Raw genomic sequence first — 23,228 nt, 5'->3', positions numbered from 1 at the left:
CTGGATTCAATTTTTATTTTATGTATATATTCATTTCAACACTGTTGCACATTAACTTAAAATAGACCAATATTTACACAATACTTAAAAACTTTCTTTTACTTCTTCTAGCTCTGTGATGGTAATTAACAAAGTTTACTGCGAGAGTTGTGCTGAATTAGGTCTGTGTTTGGGCAGATATTTCCAGGGATGGGAGACATGCAAAGCAGACTGGCAGCGCTGAAGTATACTTACCCCTCTGGTGGAGTCTCACTTGCAGTAAGCTTTTAAAGTGAGCTTTAAGAGGGAATTGTGATTTTTGTTTTCAGTTTGTCCCTGATACTAGTTTCTTTCTCTTCTTCTTAATTTCAAGAACCCGACCTAGAGATGATATTCTCTCTAGGCGTGAGAGATCAAAAGAAGCCAGCCCACTCAGATGGTCACCATCCAGAAGAAGATCTAGGTCTCCCATCCGAAGGAGATCTCGTTCACCACTCCGACGTAGCCGGTCTCCAAGAAGGAGAAGCAGGTCTCCTCGGAGGAGGTAAAAACGTCTTGCAGTGGAACTTTTCTTTTCAGTATTGTCTAAATACAGGCCCATTATTCAAATTGGATAGAATAAAAATTAAATATTTTATTAGCTCATTCATAACAGCTCTAGCATGCATATATTCTCACTTCCCCAAAAAGTTATACATTATCACATTCTTTCACTCATCTTCGCCTCCTTCAGAATCTTAACATTAGTTTAATTGTTAAAGCTTACTATTTTAAAGGGTTGTTTGGTTTGCCTATTTATATATTTCAGTATCAACTAAATATTATGTGGACATAAATCAACACTGTATTTTTCTTCTGTTCAACAGGGATAGAGGTCGGAGGAGTAGATCTCGGCTTAGGAGGAGGTCTAGGTCACGGGGTGGTCGTAGACGTAGGAGTAGAAGCAAAGTTAAGGAAGATAAATTTAAAGGAAGTCTTTCTGAAGGCATGAAAGCTGAGCAGGAATCCTCATCAGATGAGAAGTAAGAATGAATTTCTAATATTTAATTTCCTAACGAGTAAAGATTTGGTTCCATTAATGGGGAGAATTAATTATTGAAAGCTTTGTATTGTGTCCATTTAAGCAAAACCAGTGTAATGACCTATTCTTTCATGTTAGCCAAGGGCACTGACTCTTGCATTGTTTCAGTACTAATCTGTGTGGTAAACTGGTTTTGTGGTGATCAAAATCTTTTTGCATAATTATAGAGAATTTAAAAACTAGCTGGGAGTATTGGCTCGTGGGCAGGAGAGTGCTCTGTTCCCAATCCTGAGTTGCTGTGTTTCTGGAGCAAATCCCTTAGGCTATGTCTCAGTAGAGACCTAACAGTGGCACAGCTCCCATGTAGCCGCTCTGTGACGGGGGAGAGCTCTCCCGTTGGCATAATTAAACTACCTCCAACAAGTGGCAGTAGCTATGCCAGAGGGAGAGCATCTCCCATCAACATAGTGCTGTGCATGCTGGCACTTTTGTTGGTGAAACTTATGTCAGTCAGAGTGTGTTTTTTCACACACCTGACCAACAAAGTTTTACCGACAAAAGTGCTAGTGTAGACATGGCCTTAGTCTTGCTGTACCTCAGTTTGTTTATTTTGGGGGCGGGGAGGAGTTTAGAATAGTACACCACAGATGTAAGGCTCAATAAAACCTCATAAATTGTTTTGAGACCCTCTTAAAAAGATATATTTATATTTAACATTCAGATTTTCAAGGAGAAGTGGAGCTGAGAAGAAAATCAATAAATATTTGATTATTCAGCTCCTAATTTTTTTCATGGATTTGCTGGACATCTGTTTCAATTTAAAATATAAAACACTGGAAGTATTAACACCATTGTACAAGGTACAGGTTAGACCTCATCTGGAATACTGTGTATAGTTCTGGCTACCCATGTTCAGGATAGTTAATTCCAAAGCAGACTGCAAAGAGAGCACACAGTACTGGGTGACTGGGCAACAAAATGGCAGTGAAATTGAGTATTGATAAATGCAAAGTACTGCACATTGGAAAATGTAATCCCAAGTATATCTGCAAAATGATGGGGTCTACATTCACTGTTACCACTCAAGAAAGAGATCTTGGAGTCATTATGGATAGTTCTCTGAAAACATCTGCTCAGTGTGCAGTCATGTTAGGAGCCATTAGGAAAGTGATAGATAATAAGACAGAAGATATCATAATACCACTCTATATATCCATGATATGCTGTGTGCAGTTCCGGTCGCCCCATTTCTAAAAAGATATATTAGAATGGGAAAAGGTACAGAGAAGGGCAACAAAAATGATTAAGTGTATGGAACAGCTTAAGGAAACAAGGAAAGATTAATATGAGGAAAGATTAATAAGACTGGGACTGTTCAGCTTGGAAACGAGATGAGTTTTGGGGGGATAGGATAGAGGTCTATACAATCATGAAGGGACAAAGTGGATAAGGAAGTATTATTTATCCCTTCACATAACACAATAACCATGAATTCAAACAAAACACATATTCCAAGAAGCCCCAAAGCCATATTGGCACATACAGGATACAGAAGCATCCTTGTGTCCGCTTCCTCATGAGTACTGTACAAGTCTTGAGCTTTTTTCAACACCTCTACTGGTGATGGACTTTGCTACTTCACCTTTGGAAAAGCCCCCAACAGGGAGTATTTGTGTTGGGTGTGCTCCCACACTCTCATGAGCATTTTGAACAATAGTCACAGAGGAATTTTACAGGTGACTGGCTGTTGGATCCGGTATTTAGAAACTTTTTCCATGGAGGTACAGGATGCCCACCAATCACCTGGTATTTCTTGGCATCCAACCTTAAGTCCTGTCTGGCACTGACTTTCTGTAGTTTTCGCAGAGTTATTGTCATAGAATTAGCTTTGTCAAATCTTTTTAGGACCTGCCTCAAGTACTCAGCATCCAGTTAATCAAATGTGTGGAATTTGTTTCCTGCCATTATTTCTTTCACAGCCAGGGCATCTCTGATGTACACTGTGGTTTCTTTGCTGGATGCTGTTAACTGATGGATTCTTTCAGGTTGAGCTTCCAGCTGTTACCCTAATTCAGCTTTGTCCTTATGTTTCCATCAGCATGGAAGAGGGACATAGGCACAGGTTCTTATTGGGTGAAGAACAGTTGGTGTTGAAATATCATCTGTGCATCTTGCTAAGGAGAGCGCTTTTCAGAAGACAGTTTCTGGACTGATTGCTGCTGTTATCATCCCTCCATTGCCAGATTTATACTTCACTTGCTTGTCCATGTTGGCAAATGTTTTGATGCCAGATTTCTTGACAAGGCTGGAAAAGCTGCATGTCCCATCAGAATCACAGATCTCTCCATTTGTTCTTCACCACCCTTTGCTATTCTCAGTACAGTCTGTTGTACATCTCATGTTTCATGCAGTCCAGTAGATATGTTGGTAAGTGCCTCTGGATGTGAGTCAGGGTCAAATAGGTTGGTCATATTGTTGATGACATGGTTGGTAAGAGCTGTAACGTGATCTTCTTGCGTCTGCAATGAATAGGGACGGACTTGTTTGTGGACTTTGTCTTCACTACTTTTTGTTAGGCCACTTATTTCTCTCATAGCTTTTGCATATTCATAGTATGAAACTGTATATTGTCATCTATAACACTAATCTGACCTGTGCAGAAGTGTCACTGAATTAAAAAAGTAGTTTCTGGAATATTTCAAAGGCTAGTACTGCATGCATAGGCACTACAAATTAAAACATTTTACCAGGCAGACTAGATGTTTCATCATATGTAAAAAAGCTTCTGAAGGAGAAGAATTACATTAGGAGTTTGCATACATTTATATCTACTCACGATGCAGTACAAATTAGGGACATGCAATCTACTGCTACGGGTGCACAACCTTCATCATTTCTGAAAAAAATAATGCTTCCACAGGCAAAACCAATAAAAATCTTTTAATACATTGTCGTTTGGCAACTATGATTAACAGGAACGCCATTAAGATATTATAATTAACGTGAACATTAAAAATTGTAGTCCTAGTCATGTTGTGGTGTTTCCGGAATTGACCAAAAAATGACTTTCATTTTGGGTACCATTGTTTCACCTCACCTACAGGTTTACGGCACCACTTGACAGCTCCACGTTGTACCTCATCCAAGTGTGCATACAATAAGCTTTCAAATGATATATGATGTGGGTATATGTAAGGAGGGTACATTAAACTCCAAAAATATGGCTGTTTTTGGAGAATTGCCGCACACCGAAGAGCATATGTTTTCTCATAAAGGAGCTTCAGAAAACTAATTTTGGGATTTCCTTTGCTTTGCCTCAAACAGTTGAATCTGTAGTAAGACTATAGAGGAGTGAAGTTTATAGTTATTCCTATGCTTCAAAAGAATCTGTGTTCTTGTTTCCAAGTATTTTGAGGCAAAGAGTTGTGTAATTACTCTTAATTTCAGATTGTAAACTCTCTGGGGCAGGGACTACATCTTTACTCAGTTCTGTAAAGACCCACATATTTTTATGGTGCTATACAATTATTAATAATTAATTATTCACAGCCTTGAAGACTTTGATGTAGAAGAAGAAGATGAAGAAGCACTGATAGAGCAGAGAAGATTACAGAGACAAGCAATTGTTCAGGTAGGCCACTGTATTAAAACCCTCAGATTACTGAAGTTGTCTAAACATGTACAGTAAAAACCTTTTTTGTCTTACTGATTCTTTTAAAATAAGATTGGAGACAGTGATATTTTTCAAGTGGACACTTACATTAATAAAGCTAAGGCTGTCACTATCTGTCACTTATTTTTCAATGTGGTTGTAAAAATATTGTCTGGGTTGAAACTTACATTTTTGGTGCACAACTTATTTTTAAAAACTTAAACAACCTACTCCAAATGAGTCATTTTTGTGAGAGTTGGCTTTTTTTTAGATTTTGTGTAACTTAAATGACTATAAAATTATATAGTAATTGCATCAAAGGATAAATCATACATTTATTGTCTTCACTGGTATATTGCTGATACCACAATGACAGTAGAGTGGAGGTTAAGGCTCAGAAATATTGATTGTAATCTGATTAGTCAGTTTTATTTGAAATGAAAGGTTTGTCTTCTATGTAAGCATCCAGAAAGCTGAGCAGAACTGGTGTTATTTTTGCCTGTTGTGAAACTGTTAGGTACCATGTATGCGGTTATCTGATATTCTTAGCATACTGTTGTTTATATTTTAAACCCTTAAAATAAGTGTTGATAACAGCAGGTGCTTAATAATAATTAATAATGTTACCATTCTGTGTGGTTACACATAAAGATGCACTGGTGCTACCTTGAGAAATGTTACAAAAATGTTTCAAAATTGAAAATAACACTTGAGATTTCTGTACTTTCAAACTAATATAGAATAGTAAATGTTTTAGGTTGCAAGACTCAAAGCTCTTATTTTCTCCTTGAAGCATGAGTTCACTTCTTATACACCAGAATATTAGTAATGGACTTCTCAATGCTGACGTTTCGCCACACATGGTCAAGTGCTATCCTTCTTGCCTTGCTTTCTTCATCAATAAATCAGTTTTTACAAAGGTTTTATCAATAAATCTAAATGCCTAAAAAGGTATTTTTGAAGTATTATAAATCAAGCTTGAAGATTTGGACAATAATGTCTTGTCTCAGGGTATATTTTGACAACACATGTTTCTTTCTGTATCTCACAACTAGCATGCTTCACAATTTGATTAGTGTTTCAGATAATGTATAAAGAAAAGATACAGATTAAGTTTTAGAATGAGCTAGTTAGATTCAGGAAAAAGTATGCCCCAAAATACACAATAGAATTAGATTGGGACAAGTCATGATGCTGAGAATAACTTGATAAAGTTTCTTTGCAGAAATACAAGTACCTGACTGAAGACAGTAACATGTCTGTGCCATCTGAACCAAGCAGTCCTCAGAGCAGCACACGTAGTCGTTCAAATTCACCAGATGACATTCTAGAACGTGTAGCTGCTGATGTTAAAGAGTATGAACGGGAAAATGTTGATACATTTGAGGCCTCTGTAAAAGCCAAACACAATCTCATGACAGTTGAACAGAATAATGGTAAGAATCTGAAATTTCATTATGCAATTTGAAATGAAATACCTAATCTGTTTTGCAGGCATATTTTGTTCAGATTTCTTAATATCATAATTTCAGACTTGTGAAGGAAGTTAATTCTTAGACAGTGTTGAAAATGTCCCCCCAGAAAGTTATAGAACTGAACTGTTAAAACACTTTCTGAGGAATGGTGGTGTGAATGTGAGAGTTTTTCATTGTTCCTAATTACCACTTTAAGCAGTCAGTGCTGCAAATTAGGACGAACAGACATTAATGTCTTCCTTTATATTTAAGAAGGAACCGTCAATTTATTTTAGTTTAATATATTTTTAAATCTCCAAGATATGTGACATTTTCTTGGAAGATCGCAAATTGTTTTTCTGCTGATTTTATTTTTTCCTTTTCTGTTTGGCAAACCTTGACTTATTTTCATCTTAGTCATTGTCATTGAGGAATGTGCACAGATCTGTGAATGTTTTAATTGCCACAAAGCCAGAAGAAACTTGTACCAGGATTGTGCTTTGCTACACAAAATATGGCTTTTATGGGTGGAAGTATTTGTTTTGTTCCCAAAAAAATGTGTAGCAAAGTAATGTTGGCTTTAAAATACCATCATAAAGGCCCTACTGGGTAAGACCAAAGGTCCATCTACCCCAGTAGACTATCTTCCAACAGCGGCCAGTGCCAGGTGCCCCAGGGGGAATTAACAAGACAGGTAATCATCACGTGATCCATCCCCTGTTGCTCATTTCCAGCTTCTGGCAAACAGAGGCTAGGGACACCATTCCTGCCCATCCTGGCTAATAGCCATTGATGGACCTAGCCTCCATGAATTTATCTAGTTCTTTTTTAAACCTTGTTATGGTCTTGGCCTTCACAACATTATCTGGCAAGGAGTTCCACAGGTTGACTGTGCGTTGTGTGAAGAAATATATTTTATAAATATAGGACCAAAGCTTGCCATGGCTGCTTCAGCAAGAGAAGCAAAGAACACCTGTCTTGTGCATCCTGTGCTAAAGCGTGTTACTCCTGGGGGAATTCTGCATCACTGCACACACACAGAATTCATGTCCTCTGCAGATTTCTTTGCTTCACCACAGAAAAATTACTTCTGATGGGGAAGCAAAGGGAAGCTGCAAGAGTGGTCACATGCCCCTCACAAGCAGCACGGGCGTGTCATTTTGGGTTCCCAGAGCAGCTGGTGGAGGGGTAAATCACTGCGGGGGGGGAAGGGGGCAGGGCTTGGCTGGTGACTCCTACCCTGCACCCTAGGCTCAGCTGGTAGTCCCGGGTGGGCACATGGGAGGATGGGACTTCCTCTTCCCCTGCATGGAGTGGCTGGGCGAGAGCCAGGTCAGACCCATCCCCAGGAAGCTCCACACCATGCCGATGCCCCACTCCCCTGCCCCTTGCTTCCTGCCCCCATCACTCATCGGCCCTGAGGGAGGGGTCACTGTATGGGGAGCTGCTCCCGCGTCTGCCCAACTCCATGCATCCAGAGCCCCCCTGCATCCAGACCCCACCACTGAGCTTCATCCCCTGCATCCGGAGCCCCCTTGCGCTCAGACCCCCACCACTGAGCCTCAACCTCCCTGCTTCCAGACCCCCACCTCTGGACACAGAACATCCCCTGCTGAGCCTCCTGCACTCGAACCCCCACCCCAGTGAACCCTGCTGTCCAGTACCTGGACCCTCCCTGCTGAGCCCCAACCATCTTAACCTGGACCCCCTGCTGAGTCCCATTTCCCCCTACACCTGGAACCCCCCAATGAGGGGGGTGCATTCAGATCCACCCTGCACCCAGACCCTCCATCGAGCTACCTGCACCCAGATTGCCCCACACAGAACCTTCTCATCCCACACCTGGATCCTCCCACACTAAGCCCTTCCACACTTGGATCCTGTCAGGCTTAGTCTGCCTGCTCCACAGCAGGATTGGGGGCCAGGGTTGGGTGTGCGTGCGTGCAAGACTCTGTCCCTCTTGCTTGCTACCTTGGTGTGCCTGGCACAGAGGGGCATGGCCTCGGGGTGTTTGTGGGGCAGGCCCAGTCCTTGCGCAGTGTCAGGATCAGCTCCAGCCTCACCATTGAGTTCATGTCCTGGGGCGGGGGAGGGATGCACGGTGATCTCCCATCTCCCTGCAGCCAGTGGCCTGTGCACCCCACAGCCATGCTGGAGCCTCCACATTTATTTATTGGCAAATAAAATATGTGGAATTTTGCAGAACTTTAATTTTTTTGGCGCAGAATTCCCTCAGGAGTAGTGTGTTAACTAGGGCTGTGGAGCACACTTTGTTCTTTTGAGCAAGATCAGAGTGCAATTCAACCTGCTGTTGCATGCAGCAATTGTACTAGCTGGCTTAGAGGCTAGGTGCACCCTCTGGCTCACAGACTGCACACCTCTTAGGGATGCATCTCATTGAGGTTGGTAGTCTAGCCTAGCGCTCCACTGAATATTCTGAAAAGTTCTTGTCCTATTGTTAGTGTGTTTAGGGAGGCCCCCCTGCCCCAACAAACTGGCTTCCTCTTCTTTTATATCAGTGTAACAGAGGGACTAGATGGCAGAGTTTAGCTCAGTGATTTCTAGCACGTAGCATTTTAAATAGTGCTTCCTTGCTGGTTTTATAACCCTTGATTAACAAAATATTTTTTTTTAGAGCTGTGTGCAACTCTGTCAAATATTGCTGATTGTGGTAGGATTATCTGTAAAGAATAATCTTGTTTCAACTCTGAAAAATACACCAAATCATCAGTTTGCTAAATTGAAAAGCTAATATAAAAATAATAGTATTTAGAAAGCACCCTGCCAAGACACACTTTTGTGTACTACACAAACAATTAAAATACTAAATAATTAAAATACAAAATACACAATATAAAAACGAAAGAAAATACAGTTAGAGAAAGTCATAGTAGTAGTACTTAAAATTAAAAAGCGTTAAATAATTTTGTTCTAGGATTTTAAGGGTGGGTATTAAAATAAATAGAAACATAAAATGAAAGACAATTTTAAAAGATTGTCCTGCTGCTTGTCAGAGCCAAGTTTTATCTGTGTTGTGACCTCCTGTGGAGGCAGTATGATCTGCCATCAGTGGACTAGCAACTGGCCAGCGTTCAAATGTGGGATGCGATATGTTCAAGGGGCAGGCAGGGAGGGGGGAAAGGGAGACTAAATGAGAAGAGGCACAAAAAATTATATATGAAGAAAACTTAATATTTTGGATTCATCATTTTGCATAAACAGCTTTTGTATAATCTCAGTTTAATTCTCCTTTATTTCTGATGTAAATGTTGTTCAAGAGTAGAAGTGTAAGGGAACACCAAATTCTGTGGAATGTAGGTAACTTTGGGACTCAAATGAAAGACATTTTGAGAAGTATGGTGAAGTGCCCTCTATCTCTTAATGGCACTCTCTGCTTGATTACGGGACCTACATTGGTTTCAATTGATTCCAGTCCAGTCATCTATCATAAGGAGGCTGGTGGCTGTCATATGGGGCCTTGAAAGTGCAGGATTTTGGGGTGTAATGCTGGGGGAAGTGGGTTCCTCAATACTCTGGCAGGGATGCATGTAACTTACTCCAAAATATTAAAATGATCATACTTTAATATGTTATGAAATAATTCCAGTTTTGTCTTCATTAACATGTACCCTTAATGAACTTTTCTTTTACGTTATCAACCTATAAAATGTTTTTGGGACATTAAAGATGATTAAATGGTGAGAAAGGGATAATCTTGCCTGCATTTTAAAATGTTTCTTTTAAATAGAACAATTAAAAATACCATCAGCTATTTTATCTATCCAGTCAAGAAGATTCTTTTCTGGCTGTGAGAGAGAAACTTCCAGGGAAAGAGTTTTGGGGGTTTAAAATTTTTAATAAAGTACCTCATATTATTGGCAAAAAAAAATAATTCTAAGTTATGTACTCAGTCTACAGGTTATGCATAGGAATGTGTAGAATACAGAATTTTTCCCTGTTATGTGAATTGTTAGAAAGCCATTTCAGTTAAGTCTTCAATTGAAATATTTGCTTTTTTTTTAAAGCAAATGAAAGATTTTAAGCTCTGTGTTGCATTTTTAAACAGGTTAATTATGTAAAAGAATATACCATAAACCAACATAATCTAGGAGAAATGGTAAAAGAAGTGCCTGGTTGTAGTCTTATATAACTAGTAAATAAGTTTAATGCTGTATAATGTAGATTCTCAATATAGAGAAGATAACTGCTAACACACCAGAATACCTCTGTTTGTTGGTAATCTGTGCTTTTAGTTTATTTTTTCCTTTTCAAATTGAGTAATGTAAATTTCCTTTTAAGGCTCAGCTCAGAAGAAGTTATTAGCTCCTGACATGTTCACAGAATCGGATGATATGTTTGCTGCATACTTTGATGTAGGTAATTTTAGAGAGATAATTTATGCACGTTATTTGCTCGCTGCTGTGTTATTAAAGGGACACTGTCAAGTCGTTTATGCCTGTATTTTGGCTCACTAAAATTTGTAAAATCAGGTGGATAATATCTTTTGAAAACTTTAATAAAAGTCCATTGAGCCTGATCTGGAAATTCTTACAAGTACCATCCAGGAAAGCTCTCACTGAAGTCAATGGGAGTTTTCCCTGGAGAAATACTGGGGGATTTTGCCTACTGTTTATGCAGGACCTGCAACGGCTTTTGTGCATTGTCTTTGCAGAGGAAGCACAAAGTAATATAAGAAAAAACAAAAAAGCTACTCCCAGAATTTGTGCAAAAATGTCATAAATAGGACTGTAAGTTTGTCATCATAATTGGGAAATGTAGTGAGGTGGGCATTATGGTAAGTGTCACCTCAGAAAAAAGGTGACAGGATTGTTAGTCACAGACGGGTTTTGTAGTTACAACATTGCCTTTGGAAAAATGCTGTAGGATTTAGTTAATCTACAATTACTTGGTTCTCCTTATAGGTTCAGGATATTTTTATTTTCTCTCAATCTTCATGACATAGTTTAGGTGGCACTTAGCATCCTACCTCCTTTCATGTATGCTGTTGTCTTGGACATACATACATACTTGGACAAACCACATGTTGTCCTGGTGGTTTAGTGTTTGAAAGGGTGGATGTGTGCCTCTGTAACAGAGCAGGCTCCTCTTCTAACCTGAGATCCCACACAGTGTTCGATGCTTTCTGTTTGTTAGCACCACTGTGAGTTTTATTTATATTATCTCCACAAAACCACCAGCATGATCCTGTGTATCAACTCTGTCTACAGTTTTCTCCAGTCCTTAGCCCTTTCTCCAGGGGAAGGGAGAGAGAAATATCTGACCACACTGATCTTATGTCCTCTGGGCTCTGCTAGCTTCCTCCTCTTTCATTTCTTTTTTCCAGTGCTTTTTAACTGTCCTCTCAGCTAGTGGGTTAATTAGTGTCTTAGCTCTGGAGCCTTCCCCACTCCTCAAGTCTGATCAAATAATTAAATGTTCCACTCCTCCTTTTGGGAGGTGTGGCAGCTAATTACTGCTTAACTTATCCTCCCAGCACTCTGTCACAGCCTCCCATATAGCAAACATCAGTTTAGTCCTTAGTGTTGTCATTTCTGCAGTATTTTCACTAAATAATTTACAATACATACATGCAATCTAATGGGATATTTGGGGCTTTGAAAGCATCATGTTTGCATGTACATTCAGTGACCTGCTTATTTACATGCAAACATCCCAAAATGTGTTAAGGATGGATTTTTCTTTTAAGGAAACAAAACATAAAAATCATGGAATTAATGATTCATACCAAATGTCATTCTTTAATTATAAGTGATGTCACCACAAACAAGGGGATAACAAAAAGCCATTGTAGTGCCACTCCATTAACAACAAAAGAAAACCCTTTAAAATGGAAAAAAGGTAAAATTGTTGGGAAAATATTTTTATTTTCAAGATTTTACAACCATGATGTAAACAATAGAGATAAAGAATAAAAATAAAATGTAGGAAAGTACTTGATGTTGTTCCATTTAAAATAGCTTATAGATGGTTGACAGTTTCTGGAAGGGAAATGCTTATCGCTTAATTGAAAGTGCTTTTTTAGTTTTGTATATACACCGGACCCTCGCTAGAACGCGGGGTTCGGGATCCATGCGCGGTACCTCGTTAACGCGGGGACTGTGTTATAGCAGGGGCCTCATTACCATGGATCCCAATTTAAATATTTAAATTTGGGATCCTTCGGCGTGACTGTGCTATATGCGAATCTGCACTATAGCGACACGCGCTCTAGCGAGAGTCTGCTGTACTTTTTAAATTTGTCATACTGATATTGATGGTTATATATTGCTTGTAGTTGTCTCTTGCTGATTCACAGTATTGATAGTAATATCCATTATGAATGAAGTAAGAAGCAATTTCACAAAAAATTCAAGCATACCACCACCTCAGAATATCCTTTTCTAATTTTGACAATTATATTTTAGTTTTATTTATAATTGATAATTTACTAATAAATATATTGTAGTATTTTTTGGTAAAAATATCGAACTCTAAATAATATGACACTGTAGTATTTTGCAATTAAACTTTCCGAGAAGCTGGGGGAGAGACCACAAATCTTGTGTGTTACTAGGAGTGTACATTAATGATTTACTAAATTTTACTTATGGTAGCAACAAAAGCTTTATGTATCTCTATATTTAGTAGTAGTTCTATTGATTTTTCTCTCATAATTCTCATACATTGGTGCTTAAGGGATATTGTGTGTTTGATACTTCCTTTCCTGAAAGGTCAATTTATTATTTGAACTGTAGAAATAGAAGAATATTTGTTAGGAAAGAGATGATAGATAACTGAATGGATTTCTAGTTTTCATAAGTAAGTGTTATGAAAAATCGCAGTTATATACAAAAAAAGTATTTTGAATATAATAAAAAAGCTAATTCTCTGCTTTATTTCAGAGTGCTCGTCTTAGGGCTGCTGGCTTTGGAAAAGACTTCAAAGAAAACCCCAATCTCAGGGATAACTGGACTGATGCAGAAGGCTATTATCGTAAGTATTTTTTGCCAACTTAATTTATATTGTTGTCTAAAATAGGGTTGCTAAATGTAAAAGCACCTTATTGAAAAGATCTGCAAAATTATTTTGAAATTGCATACCACAGTGCCATCACTTAAAGTGTGGCTCACCCAAAGCAGCTGCATGTTCCTGCACTATAGTGCTCTGCCAAACTGCTCACAGGTGTGTCACAGAATCTAACAGTCAAAGTAAAATTAAAACCTATCCAAAGTTATTTACAGCCATGAGACCTCCCTCCAGAAGGAAGGGTTACGTCAGCACGCTTGCCATGATCTGAAACCAAGAAAAACAGCATGAAAAGAACCTTGATGCCCATCGTGCTGTAGTTGTCACCCAGGACTCAGAATGGAAGCGCTTCAGTGAGCACATTTCTTCACTACTCAATGTTAAACTCAGCAGCAGTTAATAAAGACCAACAGAACCTTTCTTGTAATGGGGTGAAATGGGCATGCAACTTCTAACATTGTTTATGAAAAGACTCCTGACCAAAGGAAGCACAGTTTCACTTCCCCACAATTTCCACAAACCTAGCTACAAAGCTCTGTAGACTTGACACAATAATTAAGTGACTGCACTGTGTATTTTTGTTTTTTTCAGAACTATACAGAAAATTTTTTTTTCAATTATTCTATGTGTGTGTACGTAGCTCAGAATTTATCTTATTTCCCTGTTCATTTTCTTTCCTAGGTGTTAACATAGGTGAAGTTCTAGATAAACGTTACAATGTTTATGGTTACACTGGCCAGGGAGTTTTCAGTAACGTAGTGCGAGCCAGAGATATGGCAAGAGCAAACCAAGAAGTGGCAGTCAAAATAATCAGGAACAATGAACTTATGTAAGTCATGTTTTGTTAAATAGTAAAATAATGGGATTTACAGCACTAATAATCTAATCATAAAGGTGGGGCTAATAATAATCTTATTAATTATATGTATTGAAAAAATTTCTAGAAAATCTTTCAGTACTTGGTTTTATTCCCACTTGATGTTTCAAGTGAAATAAACTCAGGTCTATCATAGTCAATAGAAATCAAAATCCGATTGATTACATAATTATACATTTTAATAAATATTTGGTATCAGAGGAGTAAGACTCTGCCTACGTGGAAAGTAAATTATTTGCAGCTCTTTTGAGAGCTGGAGTCCCTTGTTGGGTAATATAAATGTTACAGTAAACAATATTATCCAGCATAGTTGCAATACTGTGAATTTAAAGTTCACTGCTTTTGTAATTTTCTTTCCTTTCTCCATGAAGAGGATTTTCAGTGTAAACCTCCCCTATCTGTTTTAACTAGCGGTCTCTCATTTTGTTACTTTGTTTTCCATTAATTAGCTCACAGATTATATTTAAATGTGAATCTGGATGTGAATTTAAATATTAAGTGAACTCTCTGTATCATGTGCAACCCATTCAGCAGAAGATCTGCTAACAAGTATAGTACAGTTTGTTAAATAGATATTGGATTGATTTTTTTTTTTTTTTTAAACAGCAACTCTCTCAAAACCTAGCATTGAGTCAAACCTCACAACCCTGGGTGGTAGGGCGAAGTCTTACCTCCATTTTACATATGGGAAAAGGCAAAGAGAGGTTTTATATGGACATATGAAACACAAAAAGGTCCAGTCATTTGTCAAAGACAATAGATGTTGAGACTAAAACTCAGATCTTTTGACTTTTAGGGATGTGTTAACCATAAGACTGTTACTGCCTTCCTAACTTTTTGAGAGCCAGCCAACATAATGTTCATGTTGGATGTGATGTATAGAATGTCAATAAGTTCTGGGCCCAAAATGTATTTCTTTGTTTTTAGGCAAAAAACTGGTCTCAAAGAACTGGAATTTTTGAAGAAGCTCAATGATGCAGATCCAGATGACAAATTTCATTGTCTGCGATTGTTCAGGCATTTTTATCACAAACAGCACCTCTGTCTGGTATTTGAACCACTCAGGTAAAATGAATATGTACTGAATTGTGTACAAAAATGAAAGAAGATTTAAGTGCATTTTAATCTTTTGTACTCTTAACTTGTACATTTTCTTTACATTTGGACTTTTTACATTCTGCTCTTAATATGTCGGTAAACTTACTTAAAGAAATCAGTTCAAAAACTGATTCACAAATATACCGAGTACCACCACACTATTTTAATCTACTTAAAATGACAATGTCAGGGTGACATCTGGTCCGGACAATTGGCAATTCTTTTTACCACTATATTTTTCTTTCCTAACATTCATAGTTCCTTCTTCATCTGGGATGGTTTCAGAGGTTCAGAATGCATTCATATCATTTGCTAAGTATGTCTGAGGACATGTTACCTGTGTGTATACAACCATGTAGGATACATTCAGAGAAAAACAATCAATAGAGTGATTCAACCTTTAATTTTTCCTCCAAAATGGTATAAATGTTCAGATTTCTTGTGACAGACTAGATTCTGTACTTTGTATTTTATGACAGTGGACTCAAAAATGTGTACTATGCAACTCTTTTGGGGTTACATTTCTACACCAAGACTATCAGAGTACTATGAATCCTAAGCTTTGTATGTGTACAATCAAGTAATTTTCCATGTATCCTGGGGAAAGTAATATTGAGGTTTATGAAGTAATAATTGTATACTGTGACGGGATCCCTGGGGTATACCTTGGAACTGGGGCACTGCTGTGCCCTCTTAACTCTTTAGCTGTCTCTCAACTCTGGGCTGTCTCTCACACTCCTTTGCTAGTGACAAGCAACAAACCCCTCCAGGCACTGTTATCACTCAGTACAACAGCATGTGGAGCCCCACACCTAGCTAAGTTGTGTGAATGCTCCCTGAGCCCCTCTCAAATCACACAGAGAAAGCCACCAGAAAATCTCCCAATCCCCCAGCCTTGCACCCCAGAACTGTATCATCTTGCCCTGGTCAGAAGCCTAACCAGTATAAGTGCATTGCCCAGTCTGCCCCTCCCTCAATGTGGAGAGGACACAAACTAGCCTTTGTAAACTCAGCTGAGATTTCCCAAGCACTTTAACCAAAACACACTGTTTTAGGTAAAATATAAAACAGATTTATCTACAGAAAGATAGAATTGAAGTGATTATAAGTGGTGGGCACAAAAGGTCAGAGATAGTTACCAAAGAAAATAAAAGGTAAGTGTGTAGTCTAAATCTTAAACCTTGTTAGACTAGGTACTATTTGGATCAAGCAGTTTTTCTCACCCACTGGATATTGTAGGTAGGCCACAGATCTTAATGTACAGGCTTCCCCTTTTAGCCTGGGACCAATCTCCTCAGTTCAAGTCTTTGTCTTCCCAGCATTCTTGTTGCTTCCAGTGTAGGTTGGGGAGGAGAAGGGTAAAAGCATGATGCCACTCTCCCTTATTTTATATCCTCAGTCATGTGCCTGGAAAACACTGGCTGAGACATGTCCTTGTGGGCTTTGCTGAGTCACCAAGTTGAGCAATCTCCCATTGTGTGATGCTTGCTCAGCCCTCTTACAGCATTGTAAATCCCTTGATTACAACTCCCCTGCTCATTAATGGTCTTTCAATGCCTGTCCAGGTGTTGGTCACCTCCTTTGTTGTCACTGGAGAACTAGCAGTGGACAACTTGCAAACTTACAACATATTTCAATAACAGCCATGCAGCAAATCTCATAACTTCATACACTCTAATGATATACATATTCTGACAGAACAGTGGGTTTCAGTGGATCGTGACCTTTCATATGAGATCTTACAATGCATGCTTTGTTTTAAATATCACAACCATATATGAATGATGAATATGGAAGTTGCAGGATGCTACTTGGAGGTACAGCGTGTCACAATAGACTAATAACCTGAGACCAAAGGATGTTGTTTTATGGAGCACCCAAAAGTTATCAGCATGCAGAAATCTTTTTGTCCTCAAATTCTCTGCTGTATTTGGCTGTTAAGTCCCTTTGATCTGCTAGTTTGATAAATATTAGCCAATCTATTTGCCTATGCCAACAACCAACATGGCCACCTCAACTTCTGTATTTCTCCTCCCCAAGTCCCAGTCAATATGTTTTCCTGCCCTATTTTGTCCCTTGAGAAAATTTACAAAAGACCATACAGCTGTTGAGAAACTATCATAGTTTTTACACAAATGAGACCCTCCGTGAATCCTAATGAAGTTGCATAACTGTTAGAAAAGCACAGTCATGTCAGTAACTGTATAGCATCTCTTGCTCTGATTGGCTACTATTTCAGTATATGGCCTGATGACAAGGAATCTATTTCAAGTTGGTCTGGTTTAAGTGATTTTTTTCCTACTGCCTAAAAGAGAATTAGTTTATATACATTAAAATTGATAATTAAAATATAAATATGCTATTCCTTGTTTAATATTTTTCCTATAATTTTTATATACATAAATAGTATGAATTTACGAGAGGTACTGAAAAAGTATGGAAAGGATGTCGGTCTCCACATTAAAGCTGTACGGTCCTACAGCCAGCAATTGTTCCTGGCATTAAAACTACTTAAGAGATGTAACATCCTACATGCTGATATTAAACCAGACAATATTTTGGTAAGTAATATTTAACACTATAAGACAGCCTGTGCAAAATACATTTTTGTTTGAAAAGGGTGTTATCTGAATTTTAAAGTCCAAATTTTGTCATCCTTTTACTCGGAAAAAAAGCTTTTGATTTTGTATTAGGACAAAATATAATCATCATGGTATAAATAGTAAATAAGAAAATAACTGTAATTCAATCAAATATTCTCTGCTTCCAATTAAAAAACTTTAACACTAAACATAACCTGGTAACCTGGGATTTTATCCTTTAAACCAGCACAGTGACTGCCCAGATCCCCCTTCATGTTCCACTCATACTTCTTTAAAAAGAGGGCTTCAGTATTGCAAAGTAAGGAAGCATTCTTTCTGATAAGAAAGATTTTTGACTTCTTTAAAGATAATGGAAGAAAATGCTCCCTTTTTGTGAGTGTGCTAGCAAAGACATGTCTGCTGCAAGAGCCAAACATGCTAGCTGGCTCTAAATTGAGATGATTCCTTTTGTTCGTATGAGGGAAGTGGGAAAGACTCCTTAAACTCTCTTCCCTGTACCCTTGCAGCAGAGGATAGGCATAGCGTCATGGGAGTTAAACACCAGAACACAGGTTGCTTTTGGTTCACTTGATGTATTTGTGGGCCATATGACAGATTCAAATCCTACAGAATCTGAGCTTTCACTTACTTAAAAATGTAAGTTTCTAGTCTTCCTGGTTGTGAAAATAACCTAAATATGAACCTAGTGTAAGCAATTAACTGTCTTTTGAGTGTGCATCAATTTGAAACAATATCTAGGATCCATTAACTCCTTGTTATCCTTCATTAATCCTATTGGGGTGTTAACTCTAAAGCAGAGGTTCTCAAACTTCATTGCACCACGACCCCCTTCTGACAACAAAAATTACTACACGACCTCAGGAGGGAGGACCAAAGCCTGAGCTCACCTGAGCCCCACTGCACTGGGTCCGGGGGCCAAAGCAGAAGCCCCAGGACTTCAGCCCCAGGCAGCAGGGTCTGTAACCTGAGCCCCACCGCCCAGGGCTGAAGCCCTTGGGCTCAGACTTTGGGCTTGGGCTTCAGTCCTGGGCCCCAGCAAGTCTAACGGCAGCCCTGGCAACCCCATTAAAATGGGGTCGCGACCCACTTTGGGGTCCTGACTCTCAGTTTGAGAACTGCTGCTCTAAAGCATAATCATGGTATTTTAAATAATAACATTAACTATGTAACTGCTGATTACTTTAGTGGATGGGAGGGGGTGGACGCAAAACTCTAAAAGTAGGAATTTGGAATTGCTATAGGGAAAGAAATGCAGGGGATAGACAGAAGGAGAATAAAAGAATGGGAAGGTAGAGAAACAAAATTAAGAAAGCAACAAAGGGCAGAAATAAGTAGCTTTAAATGTGAGCTTATTTTTTCATGGAGGGATGCTGAGTAGAACAATAAGATACTGAACAAATAATAGAGAATACCTGAAAGTTTAATAAGTAAAAACCATATTCTACCCTTGAGTTTTATGCAAATAACTGACTTGAGGGCCATACAGGGTCTTAAATTTATACCCTGGCCGTTTAAAAAAAAAAAAAAAAGATAGAGAGAGGGCCAAATTTATATGTAGTATAACTTCTTTGAAGCCTCCAATAACAAATTTGGCTCTGTTTCTGTAAAAACACGTGTTAAAAAGCTGTTTTTAATGGTCAAGTTAACTTAGGCTTGGTCTGCAGAAGTGGTTTTCAACCTCTTTTCATTTGCGGACCCCTAAAAAATTTCTAATGGAGGTGCCAGACCCCTTTGTGAACTTAGACGTATTCTCAAAAACAGCAGGGGGTCTGGTGGCACCTTAAAGACTAACAGATTTATTTGGGCATAAGCTTTCTTGGGTAAAAAACCCACTTCTTCAGGGTGCATCTGAAGAAGTGGGTTTTTTACCTATGAAAGCTTATGCCCAAATAAATCTGTTAGTCTTTAAGGTGCCACCAGACTCCCTATTGTTTTTGAGAATACGTCTAACAGATTTATTTGGGCATAAGCTTTCATAGGTAAAAAACCTACTTCTCAGATGCACCCTGAAGAAGTGGGTTTTTTACCAAAGAAAGCTTATGCCCAAATAAATCTGTTAGTCTTTAAGGTGCCACCAGTCTCCCTGTTGTTTTTGTGGATACAAACTAACACGGCTACCCTCTGATACTTAGATGTATTCTGTGGATCCCCAAAGGTCCATTGACCACAAGTTGAAAACCACTGGTCTACACTACAAACTTTTGTTGATATTACCATGTCATTCAGAGGTGTGGAAAATCCACACCTCTGAGTGATGTAGTTATACCAACCTAGTCCCCAGTGTAGACGGCGCAAGCTCTCTCCTGTCAGCATAGGTAGCGTCTTCACTAAGTGCTAGAGCAGCGCTATAACTGTAGACAAGCCCTAAGGCACAGCTAGGGTTAACTTGATTCTTCCCTCCCAATTCTGAGCTTGCATGAATGGAAAATCCAGTTTGCCTAATTATCTTGTTTAATTTGACTGTTCAAAGAGATTAATCTTTTCTAACCCGACTATATTATAGATATGATACATCTCTCTCTGGCTGAACTGTGTTAAAATAACTTTGCTTTTCTTAAATACATTTTTAAAAATCAAATATATTGAGTTAGAATCCCCTGAGGGAAATCTGAATTGTTCCCTTAATGTTATCTAAGGTGAGAAGTCTGACTAATTTGAACTGATGGATGGCTTCCCTCTGTTCTCTTGAAAGCATCAACTAAGAAATAATGTCAGTGCTTAGAAGCATGACTTATAATAGTATTATAAAGGATTATAAAGACTTGAAATAATGAAGAGGATTAAGTTAAATGGAATAAGTCCAAAAACTCCTATTCTAGCTCTCCACACAAGTATCCAGAAACCAATTTAAGTGCTCAGATTGACAGGTTATATTATACATTTTAAGGTTCAATCAGGACTTTCTTCTATGTTCCCTACAAAGTTTGAGCTTGGCTTAACTAATCTGTGGTCTGTCCAGCCACAAAATGAGAGTAGATTTTTTTTCCCCCAAGATGATTATATCTCTTATTAGCATGGTTGAAATAATCTGTAATAAATTTAACAATGTAGTATAATCATTTTAACCAAATAGATGTCTGAAAAAAGTGAGCAGGCAAGAACTTAAGACTTTCTCTATTTCTAAAATTTCCTATTTACTCAATGACTGAAAGAGGTTTCCACCTATAACATAGTTAAAATATTGAGTTTTAAAAATTGCCCACATGAGTAAGAATACAACTGTTCAAATATTTTAAAGCTAATCTTTAGACCTCTTTGTGAAAAACAAAGGCTTTACGTAAGGAATCCTAAAATAAGCATTCTGTCTTTCAGTTTGTCTGCCCAAGAAGCCTTAAGTGCACCCTTTCAAAAAAGGAAATCAAACTGTGAAAGATCTTAAGGCCTCATTTCCCATCCAAGTATGATTTAAAAAAAAAAAAGTAATGTCCTTTTATGAGTTGTCAGCAACCCCTAGAAATTATAGCGATCCAAGCCATCAGTGCGATCCTCATTTTGATAAAGGAATTCTCTATGGCATCCAACCATTTACACACACATACAGGACAATGTGTTCTAATAGAAAAATAAAGTTCTCACCTTTATGATGATATCTTCAGTTTATTCAGGGTCATCTCCAGCATTCGCAAATATTTCTGAATAGAACTTCAGAAATTCTTGTATGCTTTTTCCCTTTGGTGTTTTTTGTATTAGTCATACTAGAAGTTCTGGCTCAATTTAGAATTTTGCTTTTTTCAGTGTATAAAAGTTAGTTTTCACTTTTCCATTCATTCTACAAACAGAAACAAAAAACTACATGCACATGCAACTTTACCCCTTTTTTCTGAGAGAAAATCCTGCTATCAAAAAATTCCAGAGGCGAGTGACTGTAAAGTTAATCTCTGGAGTGCAGTGCGGTCTCGTACTTAAACTTGTGTGAAAAGTAGTGAAGTGCATTGCTTTAATCTTAGCAAATGCCTGTTCAACTTGTGAAAGCTGAATAATATAACAAATAATAAAATAACATGTTTTTTGACTACTTGAATATATATATGTCCTACTGGAATATTTTTTCATATTAAAGATTCTAAATTTTATTACAGTACATACAAAATGAATACTAATGTTCGTAAATGACTTCAACAAATGTTCTAACTTTGTATTGGAGGCATGAATTCTATTCCAAACAGTCTAAAACTTTGTAGAATATTTTTTTTGGCTAGTCCTTATAGTTGATTCATTTCATTTAATATGAGGTATTTAAGTCTTATTGGTGGTGTGGTAATCTAATAGAGGCTGTATGTTTCCAGCTATAAGAATATTTACCCAAAAAATGACATGAACTATGTAATATTAATTAGCTAATAAGTACTAATTCCGATGTGCATTGTTATTACTGACACAGTAAGTTGATATATGAATACCAGATTTAGAGAGTGAGAATTTTAGCCAGTTCTCTGGATTGGCAACAGAGCTGAGTGCTGCAGTTCATGCTATCCAGGTATGGAAGTGACTTTTGTTTGCTCTGTTCTTGGGATCATTGGAACTTGGCTGCATTGCAGAAGTGACTCTCTTGCGCTCTGAGTGGAAAATTATGTGCCTTCATTACATGAGCACATTCTGGACTGATCTTCAGACAGGGAATGTTGTCTAGTTCTGCGCAGGCTGCTACCCTGTCTAATTCTCTGGAGCAGGGATTCTCAAACTTCTTTTTTGCTGGGCCCTGCTTTGAAAATATTTCAGGCTGTGATGACCTTCCCCACCCCACCCTTGGTACTGGACATAACTTTCACTGCATCAGTGCAGATCCCTACAGAGCTAAGTAACCATATCGTTCCCCCACTTACTTCTGCACTGCTGCTGGCAGCAGCACTGCCTTCAGAGCTGGGCGGCCAGCCAACAGCCACTGCTCTTCGGCTGCCTAGCTGTGAGGCAAGGGAAAAAATGATCCCAATAGCCTTGCAACCTCCTTTTGGGTCAAGACCCCCAGTTTGAGAAACTCTGCTCTAGAGAAGTAGATTGGTGAAGATTTAGGGGATCCTCAGGACCTTTTATATGACCAACTTTTGATCAAGCCAAATATGGCAAGGAAGAGCCATTTCTCTGATGACGGGGAAGAGTGACTAGGACTCTACTACTATTTGAAATGTGTATTGGTTCTGTATTTGGGGGAGGCGCACTCTGAGTTTGTGCCAGCTCAGAATTTGTGTATGTTTCTTTTGAAGACACATTTGAATGTAAATAATCTTCACTTATTAATCTTGCACATTGTTCGGGCTCAAGAATGGCAGCCTGGGGAGCAGATTCCAGCCTTTCTCACCAGGTGTCATTCTTACTGTGTACCTAGAAGAAATCTTTTTTTTAAAAAAATTGAACACACAGTTCTTGGACATATTTGTCCATGGTTTTAATTTTTTTTTGTCAATCATGTTAACTGATTATTTTTGGTGGGCTAATAGCGCATGCATTTGATATAAGTAGAGAGAAAATATAAATTTGGAAATGTTATTTAATAGTCTCTCAGTTTATAGATAAACAACTG

The 23,228-nt window shown here is 38.3% G+C and overlaps 1 protein-coding gene across 5 annotated transcripts in view; it reads left to right on the top strand.

Annotated features, from left to right (window-relative positions):
- The window catches only part of PRP4K (pre-mRNA processing factor kinase PRP4K), a 50,543-nt gene that overhangs the window by 20,215 nt on the left and 7,100 nt on the right, over positions 1 to 23,228 (top strand). For all 5 annotated transcript variants that reach the window (XM_084620915.1, XM_084620913.1, XM_084620914.1 and 2 more), the window contains exons 3-11: positions 353 to 523; positions 846 to 1,001; positions 4,550 to 4,631; positions 5,878 to 6,088; positions 10,406 to 10,479; positions 13,009 to 13,099; positions 13,814 to 13,961; positions 14,937 to 15,074; positions 17,515 to 17,668. In XM_084620915.1, coding sequence (XP_084477041.1) covers positions 353 to 523; positions 846 to 1,001; positions 4,550 to 4,631; positions 5,878 to 6,088; positions 10,406 to 10,479; positions 13,009 to 13,099; positions 13,814 to 13,961; positions 14,937 to 15,074; positions 17,515 to 17,668 — 1,225 coding nt within the window. The remainder of the gene's footprint in view (positions 1 to 352; positions 524 to 845; positions 1,002 to 4,549; positions 4,632 to 5,877; positions 6,089 to 10,405; positions 10,480 to 13,008; positions 13,100 to 13,813; positions 13,962 to 14,936; positions 15,075 to 17,514; positions 17,669 to 23,228) is intronic.

This window comes from Lepidochelys olivacea (genome assembly GCF_965140295.1).
Source record: "Lepidochelys olivacea isolate rLepOli2 genome assembly, chromosome: 2".
NCBI classification, from domain to species: domain Eukaryota; kingdom Metazoa; phylum Chordata; order Testudines; family Cheloniidae; genus Lepidochelys; species Lepidochelys olivacea.
Note: the sequence above shows the minus strand (reverse complement) of the source record. Positions and strands in the feature narration are given on the sequence as shown.